The sequence below is a fragment of the Myotis davidii genome, unplaced genomic scaffold, assembly GCF_000327345.1.
Source record: "Myotis davidii unplaced genomic scaffold, ASM32734v1 scaffold3698, whole genome shotgun sequence".
Taxonomy (NCBI): domain Eukaryota; kingdom Metazoa; phylum Chordata; class Mammalia; order Chiroptera; family Vespertilionidae; genus Myotis; species Myotis davidii.
Genome location: NW_006289683.1, coordinates 1 through 16388, shown reverse-complemented (window position 1 = coordinate 16388; position 16388 = coordinate 1). Strand labels below are relative to the sequence as shown.

The 16388-nt window shown below is 43.2% G+C and overlaps 1 protein-coding gene across 1 annotated transcript; it reads right to left on the bottom strand.

The window, feature by feature from the left end:
- Positions 1-7029: 7029 nt before the first annotated feature.
- Positions 7030-12771, bottom strand: LOC102774094 (fibrillin-1). Its single transcript, XM_015562914.1, has 3 exons — positions 12307-12771; positions 9543-9717; positions 7030-8329 (listed from the first exon to the last, which is right to left on the bottom strand). The coding sequence occupies exons 1-3, from the start codon at positions 12573-12575 to the stop codon at positions 7940-7942; spliced, it is 834 nt and encodes a 277-aa protein (XP_015418400.1). The 5' UTR covers positions 12576-12771; the 3' UTR covers positions 7030-7939.
- Positions 12772-16388: the final 3617 nt, after the last annotated feature.

The following is a 16388-nucleotide window of genomic DNA, read 5'->3' as shown; positions in this document are numbered from 1 at the left end:
CAGTGACAGAACCTGGAGTCAGGTCAGGGGCTGGGTGGTGGCCTGGCCCCATATACCGCTGTATTAACTTGCACACTCTTAGCAGAAACTGATACTTTCTGGAAAAGATAAATTCCATTTTTACTCCAGATAACTATCACTTCAGAAGAATGAATTTACCTTTTCCAGTTTTGTAAGGTGGTATGAGAAAATTTGAGTTAACTGGACCATAGTTCTGTTTTAGATATTTTTAGGGGGCTTCCACAATGTTTTCCTATGAACAGACTTCACATTAGAGATGTTGGTTCCCTGAGACTGAGAACTACCCAATCTGGAGACAAAAATTACAATCTTGCCGGAAGGCTAGTGCGCATGACAGTGATAAGGTAGGTCAATGAATCTAGGCAACCACCTGGCGACATCCACACCTCCTTGCAGCTTGATTGATCCCTACTGATGCTGCCCCCCAAACTCCAATGAAAAGACACAGTTTGCAGAGTCAGAAAATGTCAAGGTTCATGTGATTGTGATAATCCAAAGACATATAGACCAGCAGTGTTAGCAGCGGTGGAATGCATCTCAGAACTACAGGATGAATTTCCCCAAGCGGCCAGTCACAACGGGCCTGAGACTGAGAGCAGGGGCTTCAGCCTTGCCTGCAAACTGGAGTCCCCTTGAGAGCTCTCAACACCAACCGTGGCTGGGCCTCAACTCCAGAGCTTCTAAATCAATGAGTCAGAGGAGCAGCCCAGACACCAGGGTTTTTGAAAGTTCCCTGAGTCATTCTAATGTGCTGCTAAGGTTGATGTGGAGTCTTTGTAGTGAAAAAAGTGGCTCTATATGAACTACCCTAATACAATGACTCTAGACAGCCTGGACAAATATGCATATGTATAAATCCTATCTAATAGAAGAGTAATATGCAAATTAACCATCACTTCGTGATAAAGATGGAGGTGCCCACAGCCAATAAGGAGGGAATATGCAAACTGATGTGACAAGGCGAGAGGAGGAAGGCGGCTCCAGGCAGAGCAAAGGTGGTGCCGCAGCCAGGGGAAGGAAGGCCTAGTCTTTCATGAATCTTCGTGCATCAGGCCTCTAGTATACATATAAATGTATAAATATAACAGATATATAACAAATAATTTTAAAGTATCAGTGGCTAATGCAATAAAGTTTATTCCGTGTGAGTGTGAATAATTGACTTGAGAGAGAGAGACAGAGAGAAACGTCTATTTGTTGCCCCACCCATTTATGTACTCATGGTTGATTTCTACATGTGCCCTGACTGGAGATCAAACCGGAAACCTTGGCGTATGGGGGCAACACTCTAACCAGCTGAGCTACCTGGCCAGGGCAATGTATTTTTTTGCTAGACCTGGAAATAGCGTATAGCACTTCTCCTGACATATCAGTGGTTAGAATCCATCACCCAACCACAGCCTAACTGCAAAGGAAGTTAGGGAATGTCCTTTTATGGGCCTGAGGGTGAAAAGTAGGGTCGGTGAGCATCTAGTCAGTTTCTGCCTTATGTTATTACTATGAAAATATTTATAACTTCATCATTTGGCATGTGTTTATAACACCCTTATTTAAGAACCATGGGCTTAGGGTTTGTGTCAACATTTAAAATTAACTTTATACATTATATTTGTCTTACATTTATAGAATCAATGAAGCTCTAAAGGACCTTTCAGTTGTAATTTCAATAAAAATTGTTTTGGAGGCAGTGAGTAGAGACTCCAGGCTGTCCAGCTCTGCTTCAACCCAAGCAGCTCTGCTTATATTTTATATGTTAGATTTAATTAGGGTAAGTTTCATTTAAACACAGGAATCTAACTCTAAAAGTGCATTCACCACTGAAAATTTCCATGTTTCAGCACTATGTGTGGTAGAATGCTGTTTCTAATTTTGATGATTCATAAAGATCTAGACATGGGTCTTTTAGATGTCAAAGGTGAATCTACTCCAGAGCCATATCTTGCCCCTGTCTCCTAGGATGGTGGGATGTGAGGACACCTAACCCTGCCTCCTCCTTCAGAAGCCTGCCAAGCCTACCCATGTTCCCACCAAAGATACAACTGGGGGAGACGGCTCGGCACCCCCTTGTTTTAAAGTTCCTGTAGGGTAGAAACCTGGCTTCTTTCACCTTTGTCCTTAGTGCTTCATGCAGGTGGCACAAGGAAAGTGCGCAAAAAATATTTGTTGAGGAAAACAAAGAAACGGGAGGAGAGGAAGAGGTCACACAACAGAGAGAAGAAATGGTTTGCTCTTCTGTGTGGGTTTTTCCTATTTTCACTTCTTCCAACCTCAATCATTGATCCATTCAACACATAGTCAGTGCCTACTGTGTGCCAGGCCCTGAGCTGGGCAATGGAGCTATGAGGACAAAGCAGATTCTTGTCACCCGAGCTCTCAAATGACACCGAGGAGGCAGCAGTGACAAGCATTTCCTGGGGGAAGAAGGAGGCTGAGCAAGGTGCGGCTCAATTCTCTCCTTCATGTTCACTCTGTAGCTGGAAGAGCAGAGAGGAGCCTGGACCTTAACTCACAAGTGTAATTGTGGCTTCGCAGGTTCCTTTTTCTCTCTCATATATTGTATCTTATTTGTTCTTTGGACATGCACAGTGAAATGAGTAAGTGCTATGTCATCAGAAGGCCTGGGGCTTTTAGTCTCAGTCGTACCTCTTTAAGGAGAGAGACCTTTGCAAGACACCTGCACTCATGCACAACGAAGATCATAATTACCCAGGACTGAGGTGAGATTCAGAGGAACACTGTTCACAGTGCTTTTTAAACTAGAGGTGTTAGATGTTTAAATATCTATGTATCTATCATCTATCTATCGCAGGCAATACGGACCCCTGGGAGCATCTAGGGAAGGTGTTATCATTAATCCTAAAATACTGATGAGGAAAACAAGACTCAGGAACCTCCAGTTGCCCTGGCTGAATGACTTAGGGAATAAGCCCTGGGCAGAGTTATCTGACCTCAGATTTCCAGCAGAGTTGAGACTCTGGACCAAGAGCGCCTGGGGACCTCAGGACCCGACTGAACTCTCAGCAAACCTTCTTCTAAGACAAGAAGTCAAAATTCTGTAAATCAAGTATCACAGACCCTGAGGAAATAAAAACTTGAGACTGAGAGCAGCAGCCTTTAAGAATGGTGGCCCCACTTCCATGCCCTTTCCCAGGGGATGTGGTGCCAGTATGGGTGGGGTTGGACCCACTGGGCACGATGGGGAGCCATGTGCTCCTGGGAAACTGGCTCTGCAGCGGACAGACTCTTGGGCTCACTGATTACTGTGAAGGACCCACAGGTGAGCCTGCTGTGGTCAATCAACAAACGTGCAGGAAGCAGCGGGCCCTGGAGGAGCTTGTCCCCCTACCTGGGATCACTGGAGTTGGATCACAGGACTGGCCCGGAGAGGTGCAGTGAACATGCTGAAGGGATTAAATAAGGAGCAACTGAAGACAGAAAGGCTGAACAACACATGACCGTGATTTCATGCAGCAATAAAAATACAGAGACACCAACCCAATCCAGCCTGCCAGGCCTTGAAATCCTGACATGTCAGGGTCCCATTAATCTTTCGGGCAGGTCTGGCCTTTTACCTGGCAGAGCTGTTGGGGGCACCCAGAACAGGCTTACCACGCAGACACAACCACACAGGCCTGTGACCTCTTTCTCTCAATAGCTGATGGGCTCCCCGGGATCAGTGATTACCATCAGGCTGTTTTCAAATGTCTCTATTTCCAGGAGAAGCAAAAGCGGACTCATTTAGGTTTGATTTCAGTCTTCCCCCAGAGAGAATTTTAAAAAGGAACCAGACGTATTCTGATTTCTACAACTCGCCACGCAGCTGCAAAGCCCGCCTCAGGTGGGGTATGGACATGACCCAGAACCTGCTGAGCAGAGCAGCTGCTTTCTGCTAACCTTTTCTACCTCAGTGCTGCTTAACTTCGAACCTGAGCTAGGATTTCAGAAATGCACTAGCTGACACTATACCCCACCCTTAAGAGGCCAAAGGGAGCAGAGAGAGGTTACTGCTGCATTTATTCATGAAATGGGAAAAGTCACGGGGATCAAAAATAACAATGAGTATTACTTTACACGGAACAAAAATAACAATGGACAGAGAGCATGGAGTTGAGCTACACTGAGTTCGCTCAGTTAAAAAGGATGCACCTTCCACTGTCCACGGGTAAAAATGAAACTGACATCCATTTGCAGAGGTCATAATTCAGGCTTAAATCAAGGATGCAAAACAGCCCGTGTCCTAAAAGAAGGTTTTTGATTTTGTTTGCCAAAAAAGCCATTTTGGAATCATTAGCAGTTAGTTGAAATAACAGATTCTGTGATATTGCCAGGACCTGCCAAATGTATGTCGGATGTCAAATGCACAAGACCCTCATGTTTACACAGACATTTGTGAGAACGTCAGAACCTTTCATTGAGACCCAACCCTGTAAGTGAACCCAGTCATGGATACGTGGAAATTTGCAAAATCAAATTCACAGCCTTCTTGTTTCCAATTCTCAGAAGAATACTGAGAATCCTTTCTTAACAATACATAGTTAGGCTCACATTGGGTCTCACAAGTTTAATGAAGTAAATTAGTTAACCCCCCCCCCTTTTTTAAAAACAAAGCATTATTTAAAATTGGCAAGCATTGATCAGACCGTCAAACCTCAGAGGGAAGGTAGGGGTAAGGGGGAGAGATCAACCAAAGGACTTGTATGCATGCATATAAGCCCAACCAATGGACACAGACAACGGGGGGAGGGGGAGGGCATATGTGGGAGGTAGGGGGGGCAATGGGAGGATAAGGACACATATGTAATACCTTAATCAATAAAGAAAAAAAATTGGCAAGAGGGAAATAACTGCCGTCAGCTATGTATGTGAAAACAAATCTCTCTCCCAGTAATAATCTGCTAGCATTTAAAAACAATGTCCTTAAACCATTTAATAATCACATTTCTAATATATCTCTAAGAATTATAGCTAAATCAGAATAAAGTACATTCTATGGACAAAGCTGAGGGTGATTTTAAAATCTCTAAGAGTTTATAGGTATATGACTTTTAAGTATATAATATAGTATCAACTTAATTGTCCTTTATTTTGGCTCATCTAATTTACAAACATGATTTCTGAAGGGTAACAGTATTTGTAATGGCACTGTCCAAAGCAATTTTGGCTGAGTAAAGTGCTATTTGTTGAATAAAAATGTAGTTGTTTGTGCAAGTTTAACATTTCACAAGGCCAGCTGAGTTCACTTCAACCCTACTTACAAAGTAATTATTGGCAAATGAAATGGGCTAGGGGTAGAGAAAAGACGTTTTCAAGCTTCTGAGCGATTTACAAAACCAAGTTCTTCAATCATTGAAAGTAAAATTGAAAGGTCACAAACAATTAAAAGGTACAGGTTTAAGTCTCGGGATTAAGATGGTTCCAACAAGAGGAATATTTACAATGGAACAATGAGGAAAATGTTTCGTTACAGTCAGAAACATGGAAAATATGCCGTTGAAAATTGTTGGCTCTGAAATAAATAAAATCCAGACTGAGACTATTAAAAATATCAAAGTGATCTACTATGTGCCAACTCTATTTTCTTCTGTTGTTTGTTAGAAAGAAAATCCGTTATTGAATATAATGCAGTTCTGGTTAAATTACCAAAGACATTTTCCGTATATGCAAACTGTCGTTTACCATATGCTATATATTCTCCCCTAATAATTTTAGCACACTTCCATCACAGAGCCATAGGCGCAGAGTTAGAAGGAAATTTTGAGTCATAAATTTAACTTCCTAACCAAGATACAAGTCCTTTCCAAAATAGTTATTCAACTCATCTCTATTGAGCACCTATTCTGAGCAAGGGTTTTTGGATGGCAAAATGAGATATGAAAAATACTTTAAAATGTTCAGGTAGCCCTAGCCAGTTTGGCTCAGTGGATAGAGTGTTGGCCTGCGGACTAAAGGGTCCCAGGTTCGATTCTGGTGGGGCGTGCAGGAGGCAGCCGGTCAATGATTCTCTCATCATTGATGTTTCTATCTCTCTCCCTCTCCCTTCCTCTCTGAAATCAATAAAACTATATTTAAAAAAATAAAAATATATTTTAAAAAATGTTCAGATAGAAGAAAGCAAATTTTTCCATTGGCCGACATTATGCCTAAACTGAAACCATCCAGCTAGTGACAGGGATTGAGTCACCACATTGCAAGGAAACCCATTGTCTAAGAGGGTAGCTCCAGAACGAGGCAGGTAAGTGCTAAACTGAATGGCACTCCCAGTGATCCTGGTTTTGTCTTCTGGGACATTCCTGTTCCATCCTCTTTAACTGTCCACAGATTTTGAGAGGATTTGTCTGAGTCCTGTACGGTTTCTCATCCATTCTCACGGTAATCTCATTCACCTTTATTTTCACTACCATTGACCTTCCTGGTATTTTAAAAATCATTTCATATCATTTGAATGAGCTTGTCAACGATTCCATATTGCACTTAAAATAAAACTGCATTTTCAAATTATGACATTCAGAAAACAAGATTAATAGCCTTCAATTGTATTCAATTTGGAATTATCCCTTTGTAATTAGACTAGTACTAACAACAGATGTTTAGGGGGAAAAGAGGGACGGAACACCTAAGGCTTGCTAACACTGTGTATATATTCGAGGAAAGGGGGCATGATAAATCTCTTGTAATGAAATGCATGTGCTCTAAGACAATGACTAAACTTGAGATTTTTAAAGCACTTAAATCTAGTAGTTTAAGTCACCGGAGTAATTAGGTCATGCTTTAGAAATGATGCTCCCATCTAAATCTCTCACTGGTGAGAAATAACGCTGCTGTCTTTAGTGAATTATGAAACAAGAGACTGACTCAAATATGTTAAGTATGCTCACAGTGGTTATACATTTGGCACCTTTAGAAGCTGTAAGTAACAGACCCAGGATAATTCAAATTCAGGAGACTTTATTTAGCCTCCAGAATGGCCCCTCCAATGCCACATCCATGCAAGCACACAAAATCAAGGGGTACACTAAAAAAAAGAAGAGACTGTTTTATTGTGACATTTATGACATGGAGCCCTTGTGGACATGAATGACCAAGGGCCATCTTGGCAGATGGCACAGGGGTGATGAAGGATGCACTGGTGACGTTCTGGCTGCTGAGGCTGTTTCTTGGTCCTCCCAGACCTCCATGCACGTGCGGGCCAGTCACAGAAATTTCAATACCACTTGGTGTACACATTTAACAAGTCTTTGGTCTTAATAAGCACCATTACAAACCCTCACGTTAAGGGTATTATTATTCTAGTTTATAAATGTTTCAATGATAAAAATAGCACGATTACAGTATACACACACTTAATTTACATGTAATGTATTATACTCATAACTGAGATAAGCTACTGAACTAACTTTGGTTGATTGAAATGAATGAAGTATTTGAGCTGAATAGTTGGAATTTGGTTTCTAAGTTGTGTAAATATTACAGTGCATTTATGAATCTAGTTTGAGAATTTACTAGCACCAAGTAGATATTAGAAATGGCCAACCTAGTACTTTTATTTGGAGAAGCGAAGTTTTAAAGTCTGAAAAAAAAATAGAAGTCCAACAATTGAAAGCACATTCCCGTATGTCTGCTAGAAGGATGGCACGTGAGCGTGGATGGCCAGCTCCCGGTGGAAATACACATCCCAGTTTTCAAGAATCAACACATATGTCAAGGTAGCTTCGCTACACACACGAGAAGCCTGAGAAAGTGGTTGTTTTGAACTAGGGTAGTCTCCTGTACCTTGCTTTGGTAATACAAGAATAGTGCTTATTTATAGAAATTGATGTGGTGAAAGATTGTACCTATGATATAAAATTCTGACTTGGGGGAAAATTCAGTTCTACCTATCTATCTTTGGTTTTTAATTATTGGGTCTCTGGATGGTGAATTAATGAAGCAAAATCTGAATTTTCATCTTCAGATTATCACCCAGTTCACCACTGAGGTAGTCTTTGTCATATTTGTCTTCTAGCTGGTTCAGTTCTTTCTTCTTATAAAGTGGAGTGCTGCTGATTTGTAATGAATAGGTTCCAGCCACTGGCTTCTTCTTCGTGAAGTGGAGGTAGCTGATCCCTTCCTTTTGGTTGATTTTAAAGAAGCCATTTTCATTCCCAGATTCAATCAAGTATCTGTTGTGATTCGTTAGCGTTGTAAGAGCCGGAAGGAGTTCTAGGATTCGGACCTTGTTGCTGATGTGGGAAATATTGAACGCGAACATGGCTATCTTCTCAGCGTCCCAACTGGCAAGACTCACATTGGCTTCTTTCTCTGGCTGATCCTGGAAAGACACGTGGAGTGTGTTAAATAAACTGTAGAAAGGCACTTGTCTCCCTTTATAAAGGAAAATTAACGTGATTCCCACACTGATACAACTTTCTTCTCAGGTTGTATAAACTATATTGAAAAAGCATATTCATAAAGCACATTTTTAAAACCACAGGTGTTAAGTTGGCACATATTTGTAATATTAAAAATATTAAATATTAAGAAGAAGGTTGGGTTGAAATCACTTGTATTTGTAGGTCTTTTAACAGGGTGGGCCTCCAAGCGTGGCCCCCGGGCCAGCAGCCTCAGCATCGCCTGGGAATCTGTTAGGAATGCAAATCCTTGGTGCCACCCCAGGGGGACGGAATCAGAAGCCCCGGGGGTGTCTCCCAGAAATCCATTTTCACAAGCCTTCGAGATAATTCAGATGCACACTTAAATCTGAGAACCACTGCTTTAATAGAGTATTTTCTTTCTAAAGATTATCTCATTTCCTAAACCACAGCAGATGCATTACAGCACTGATGCTTAAGAAAGAACCAGTCTATTTCAATTTTGTTCACGGATGCAAAACCGTTCCCTCCAAAGGACACACCTATGAACCTACTTCCTGACTCTGATGATCTGCTAATGTTCAATGCTTTGCACCTGGCTTCTTGCTTGCCTCTCTGGGACCAGATGTGCTAGATTCTCAGGGCTGGGAGCCAGAGGTCTGGGTGAATATCTGTGCATTTCTGAGTTGACTGAGAGGCTGAGGCAGCCGTAGGCAAAGCAAACCAGGCTGCCTGAGCTCCATGTTGTTCTTGTCTAGAATCCAAGTTCCCTCACACTCCACATGGCTCTTTTCAGGAGAGCAGCCCCTAGCTTCAGAACTTGGCGTCCCTGAGTAGGAAGCACTATGTCACTTCGCTATTCTGCCCACTGGCTGTCCTGGTTCAGACCTCGTCCTTTCAGCAGACTCTGGGTGGGTGTTTGACTTTCTTTTTGGCGAGACAGAGGAAATGAGCAAGTATGTGAAAACCTTTGAATGGCCACTCCCTAAAGCCAGCAAGAAAGCCCAGAGAGCCCCACAGACTCTTGTAAAATGCAGCCTAGAGCTCGGGGAATGTCTGGATTTTTTCCCTGGGGAGCCTTTGCTCACTGTGGAGCATCCTTAGAGGAAACCACAGGAACCTGGAAGGCCCTTCTGCCCTAGGAGACATCAGGAGCCACCACTCTGTACCCACCTCGATGTGGGAGGCATCTGTTTCATTGGCGCTTCTCCGTTTCCTGCCCCGTTTTGGGTAACCGTTGATCTTACATTCATAACAAGCCTCTGGGGAGAGGGAATTGTCATCCATTTCTCCGCTGGCAGGTGGCTCTGGGCCTCCTCGGCCCATGCCCATTCCAGATACACAGTGCCTGTGGGAGAACGGAAAGGCAGCACAGACATTTATTATTAGAAGTGGGTCACAGGGAGGTGATATGACAATTCTGGTGAAACCTGGTGACATTCAGCCCTTGACTATATGTCCATTGGGTGATTGGACGGTTCTGAGAACCATATTGAAGTCCTCTGTGGTTGCCCTCTTATTCCTGGCTGCTTGGTTTATTGATTTTTTCTCCATTCTCTTAGGGCTCTATTTTGAATATGATTTGCCCCTTTGTTCCCTAAGCCTAATGTGGCAGGCGATTTGCTGTACTTACATGGGGAAGGGACATGGAGTGTTGTTTTCCTCCTGTCTTGGAAAGACCATGAAATTTGGAGGTTAAATAAAAATCTTGTTTTTATGAAATTGGTTCCACGGGAGTGAGAAAAGTATAAGACATCACTGTTCAGTTCCTTGCCCTCTTCCCAACTAATGGATGCCATCACTGCCACCTCCACTTCCATCACCACCACCACCATCACCACCCTTCATAGCTCCAGCTTTTTAGCAATCTCTCCTATTATTTGACCTCTGACTTGGGCTGAAGCTACTGAAAATAGGAAGAAAGCTCTTAGGTGATACTTGAGGTTGACTTAGAAATAAATTGGGAAGATATGCAACGTATAAAACACATGTATCAGAGCCTGCTCAACTGTGGGAAATTGTTTCAAGTCATTCAAAACCACTAGGGCCATTGGCTCTGACTCATGTGAGGCTGGACAAACAAACCCATTGCCCAAGAGAGAACTAGTTCAGCTGTTTTTCTTTGCCTTTTAGTTATCAAAGCCAGATTATGATCGGAGGCTTGCATGTTTCACAAGTACCTTGTTTTCTTATTCTGCTATTTCATAGGCCACTTGGAATGTACTTAGTAGGCTCCCCTTTCAAAATGTGTTGAAATATCTGAATGACTCAAAAAGAATCTTTATTTTGGGGACCTGGTCTTATCCCTCTAGTGATTCATAGAGAAGCCAAAGCTGTATATAAATGGGTACAATGGGTAAAATGTAGACCATGTATTATTTATCTCTTTTTCTGTATTAGCTGGCCTACTCTTTATAACCCATCTTCCTTTATGCCGTTAAGATTCAATATAGGCCTTGGCCAGGCAGCTCAGTTGGTTAGAGTGTCATTCTGATACACCAATGTTGTAGGTTCAATCCCTAGTCGGGGCACATACAAGAATCAACCAGTGAATGCATAAATAAGTGGAACAACAAATCAATGTTTCTCTCTCACTCTCTTTCTCTCAATCAATAAAAGAAGATTCAATATACAGATTCCTATCATTTTTTTTCAATGCTGCCAGAGCCCTTTTCTTCTTTCTTTATGTTGCAACATGAAATGTGTAGAACCAATAATAATGAATGAAATGATAAATGCTCATCGTGTGTGTGTGTGTGTGTGTGTGTGTGTGTGTAGGTGTGTGTCCCCTTTTTTAAGGACATCAGTTATGCTGAAGTAAGTGCCTAACCTACTTCATTGTGAACTTATGCTAAGCTACATCTACAAGCATCCTCACATCCCTGCAACACCACTTACAAGAAGTGTGACTATGAAGTCCCAGTGGCCAGAAGCCAGTGTGGAGTGTCACAATTTTTTGCTAGGAAAATGGCTCTGGCATTAAACTTAAAAAGAATGAGTTTCCTGAGAGCCGGCACAGACATGTGGGAATTTGTGTCCCATGGCTGGCATCCTGTATGCTTCCCATCAAGCATTCTTTTGCCATTTGTGTCAAGAAATCAAAGGCCACTAAGTTAATAACTTGATAAATACATGTATGTGTATGTTGGGAAACATGTAACTAACTTTGTGTGGGGGGTGTATATGTGTGTGTGCAGGGGCATACGTGTGTTTGCACATTTAATGTCTGTGTGTTCCCAATTAAAATATTAAAGCTTGAGATCCTTCACAGGATAGACAAAAACTTGACAGACATCCAAGTCTAGACGAAGTCGGCAGGGAAAAAGACCTAAACTTTGAAAACTTGCGACCCAATTTAAAACACTGAGTAAAATAAAAAGAGGTCTTCGCTGTCCCAGCTCACATACATTCAAAGCAGTGAAATATTTTACCTGGAAAATGTAATAACTACTTCAACTCTCATTTTAATACCCATTTTGGTCATTTTCATGTAAATTTAAGTCTAAAATGTGAAATATACTTTAAAACCGCACAGAAGGTATCTTTTGGATTTATCTTACTGGGCGTTGGGCAAGATGGCATTTTAAGTTCAGACAGAATACTACTTGCCCAAGAAGAGAGGGAAGCAACAATGTGCTACATGAGCCCAGCTTTGTCACGGGTCAGCCCCCGTATCTCCTGAGAAATGAATCACTTTCCAACAAGATGTGTAGATCAAGCTGGAGAATGAGATAGACTATTTTGTTTGACTTCTATAAATTTTCAGAACTGTAGATGCCCCCTTTCAAATAAAGTAACCACAGCCTCTATGGAGCTAACTGGAATTAACTCAAGGGTTATAAAATGTATAACTCTGCTCTCTGAGAACAGTTAAATATGCTGGATTACACCGTAAATGAGAGAGCCTCCCACCAGGACCGCAAGTAGCAGTGCTTACCCTTGGCCGATCCGGAAGTAACCTGGTGGGCAGCCACACAGGTAGCCGCCCTCAGTGTTGGAACAGCCGTAGCTGCAGGGAGCCTGGGAAGAGCCACATTCGTTGATGTCCTGGCATCCTCCGCTGAACTGCTCGTACTGGAAGCCGGTGGGACACATGCACTTGTAGCTCCCCAGGGTGTTGTGACAGGAGGCTCCTCCGCAGATGTGAGCGCTGAGGCATTCGTTTTCATCTGCAGGAGGAACCAGAAGACAAGGCATATGTGACATCGGCCAGAGGCTTCTATCGGGGAGTCTGGGTCAAGTCACTGGCTGCTGGCCAGCTGGCCCTCGGCCAGGCTCTCAGGAAGCTGAAGCAGGTAGAGGCGTCTGGGATGAGAAAAGGAAAACAAGAGAAAGATATGGAAATGGATGTAGGCTTTTGCCATGTGGTGAACAAATGTGTTCGACAAGGTCAAATGCACCGGGCGGAGGACAATAGAGCACGGCATTCTGAGAACCGACAGACTCTAATTTTCACTGGAAGCCTACAGGAGTATGTTCATGTGCACCCCATCAAGATCGTGGGGCTGGTTCATAGCTGAGGTTCAGGGTTGAGGGTGAGAGGGAAGGAATCACCCAGTTCTCTGTGCAACGGTAGGACTGTCTCTAAAGCAAAGACCGAGCACATTCCTGGAGGTTGCTTTTCCATCTCCCTTTTTCAGGATGTACGGGGCTGGCAAGGGCTGACACCTGCAAAAAGTGTCTTCCCCCCTTGGCCTTCCTTTTCAAAAATCTGCATTGGCCCCCCAGTGTTTGTGCTGGGGATGAGTAGTACCTTTTGGTATGCCCACTCCCATCTCTGAATGGGTTCCCCCTTATCCAAACCAGACTCCCCCCCGAGAGTCTGGGCCGTGTTAACGCTAAGTACGGCTGGGAGAGATGCGTGCAAACTTCTTGAGAAATAATTCTGGAAAACCCACAAGAGAGACAGATGGTGCAGACCGGCTGCCCACAGGGACCTGCCAAGTCTGATAGTAATAAGCAGGGGGAAAATCTAACTTAAGTCAACAGGAAGGGAAAAAACCTTGAATTTCTCATTATTTCTAATTTATATTTTCTGAAACCTCCAGTATATTTTTGTAGACCTGCTTCTGTAGGGCAGGTTGGAAACTTTCTGGCAAGACAGTTGTTAATCGCTACAGCTCATGTTTAGACGGATGCTCATTTCAATGCAGGTAGACTGGCCTTCTCCTCACTTAGCAAACACTTCCAATAAAAGGGAGGAGGGAGAAGGTAATTGGCATTTATCAGATGCCTGCTGCATGACATATGGGAGACTAGGTGCTCCACATTCATTTACTTCACCTTCCTAACAGTCATGGGAGGGAGGTATTATCATCCCTGTTGATGAAGAGAGTGAGGCTCACAAAGCCCCTGTGATCCCCACAGCCGCGGTGGGCAGAGCTACACCCAGGTCTGTCTGACTGCAGCAACTACGTGCTTCCCTTTATGCCAGGATGTTTCTCCAGAGACTCACCTCCATCTAAACTCATACTTCCTTTCTTCTTTAATTACTTTTGCTTTATTTGGTTCATGTAGAAAACTTAATTCTTAGAAATCAAGAATTCTTAGAAATTAAGAAATTAAGTGACTGTCCGACCATTTGACCATCCAACTGGTAACTGTGACATGCAATGACCACCAGGGGGCAGACGCTCAACATAGGACCTGGCAAGCTGCAGTGACTTGGCAGCTGCGGTTCTCAGGTGACCCACCAGAACTAGAGAGGAGGGAGTCTGATTCCGGGGTGCCTCTTGCAATCCGGGACCCCTCAGGGGATGTGGGGAAAGACCTGTCATGGTGTGTTTTTCCCTAAGATACAGAATTAGGAGCAATGGTTAGAAGTTAGAGGGAGGAAAGGTTTATTCTCTCTGAAAAATACATTTCTAAGAATTGTTTTCTATATAGAGATTGGCCTATGTTGGCGGAAAGTGCCCTTCAAGGTGGCATTTATATCAAACGTGGATGACCAGGGAGGTAGGAATAGGGTTTGTATATTAGGAATAAGGTCAGACTAGATAATCTCTAGATAATCTCCTTTTGCACTTTGAACATCAATTTCAGTTGAGAACTCCCCTCCCCTTTTATATCCTTTCCTATTTATTTTACGTTTTTCCCTCCCAGAGAACCTAGTAAAGTTTAAATTAAACTTGCTTATCGGGGTTGGAGAGGTGGGGTAGAGTGGAGCACGAACTAAGATAAGAATTTGGCAAATGTTCAGTATTTATAGCTTGACAATACTCAGTGCACTCACCCTTTTTTATCAATATACAAACACCACAATTTGTTTAACATGCTTTGCACTTTTCCTGACCTTTTCACCCTGTGCACCTGGAGCAAAGGGCTCCACAAGGAATTTTTCTACACTCCCAAATCTTCGTTTTATTCTTGCTGTTGGTTCTTACATTGGTGAGGGTTTTGTTCTTTTTATTAAAAAAGGACAATTCTAATTTTATTGAAACAGCGTTAGAGTCTCCAAAACAATACTCCTTAAAAGCAGCTTGAGACCTAACCACCCTGTCCTCGAAAATAAAAGCTGTCAGCCTTTGGTGTGCATAGTGTTAGCGGTGAATTCCAAAATGTAGGATGGGCTTTCTTTTACTCATTTTCTCTAGGTCAAAATGGGCCAACTCCAACGGCAAGCTGTAAGTTTGATATTTCTTAGAAAACAATGAAATCCAGTGGCTCCTGGTCCCAAACCCATCCATCCTCTGAGAGTGAGCTTCAGTCTGGGCTGATCTAAGAGATCTGCTCTGCTCTGCATGGCTGTGGGGAAACCATTCTGATTCAAGGCAACCCACACTCTGGATAACTATAATTCTCAAGAATTATGAGCTACGTTTGGACTGGTATCTTTTGGGCATCAAAAACTCCCAAACCTATTTTTGCTTCTTTTTTTAAAAAATATGTTTTTAAAAAATTGATTTTAGAGAGAGAGAGAGGAAGGGACACACAGGGAGAGAAACATTAACGTGAGAAAGAAACATCAATTGGTTGCCTCCTGCACACACCCTGACTGGGATCAACCCCAGGTATGTACCCTGGCCAGGAATCAAACAGGCAACCCTTTGGTGCCTGGGAAGATGCTCAACCAACTGCCACACTGACCAGGGCTCTTCTTGCTTCTTAATCAATATATTTATCTATAACTTCAGCCAGGAGATGACCTTCATGGGGCCAAAGTTGAATCCCCAGACAACTAGGGCACGACCTGGCCATCTCTACTATCCCTGGACTGAAGGTAGGGAGAGGAGGGAGGGAAAGGAGGGCAAAAGCTCAACCATGGTGGATCTCACCTCTCTTATCCTTCCTGCCCGCCCTCCTGCTCCCCCGCCCCCCGCACCCAGGTCAAATTTAATTCAAGGAACCTACATAACGAGGACAACTCATTCTGAAAGTCTGTGGAAAGTGTCAGAATTTGGTAACTAAAATTCAAGACCTTCCTGAGCCCATAACAGTGAAGGCATTTTTATTAAAACCAGACAGCTGGTCAGCAACACGTGCGGTCTAAACTCCTCTAGCACTGGGGTCATTTTAGCCAATCCTACTCACTTCTGCAAAACTGTGTCTTGTAATAAATCAAACCAGATGAGAAAGACACAATTTTGAGAACAAAATGAAAACACTGAATGACGTGTCTGGAGTAAAGTGAAGCAAGGGAATGCGGAGCTCCACTCCCACTTCCCTAACAAAAGACAAGACAAGGAATTCTCTTGCCTTTGCTAAGGAGGGCTCCCCTGCAGTGTGGCAGCTGGGACAGGTCACAGATGCTTCTGGAGTGGAAACAGGAGTGATGCTTAAAGTTAAGAGCCTTGGGCTCTAGCTCCAGACGTATCACAAGAGAACCTGTGGAAAGGCAACTTCCCTCTCCCCCTTGAGCTTCCAGGTCCTCAACAGGAAATCAAAGAGCTCAGGCTGCTAGGTGGGTCAGGGGTCCCTCTAAACTCACCATGTTTGAATTCTCTGATGTGCATTAAGAATTAGCCCTGGCCGATGTAGCCTAGTGGTTAGAGCAGTGGTTGGCAAACTGCGGCTCATGAG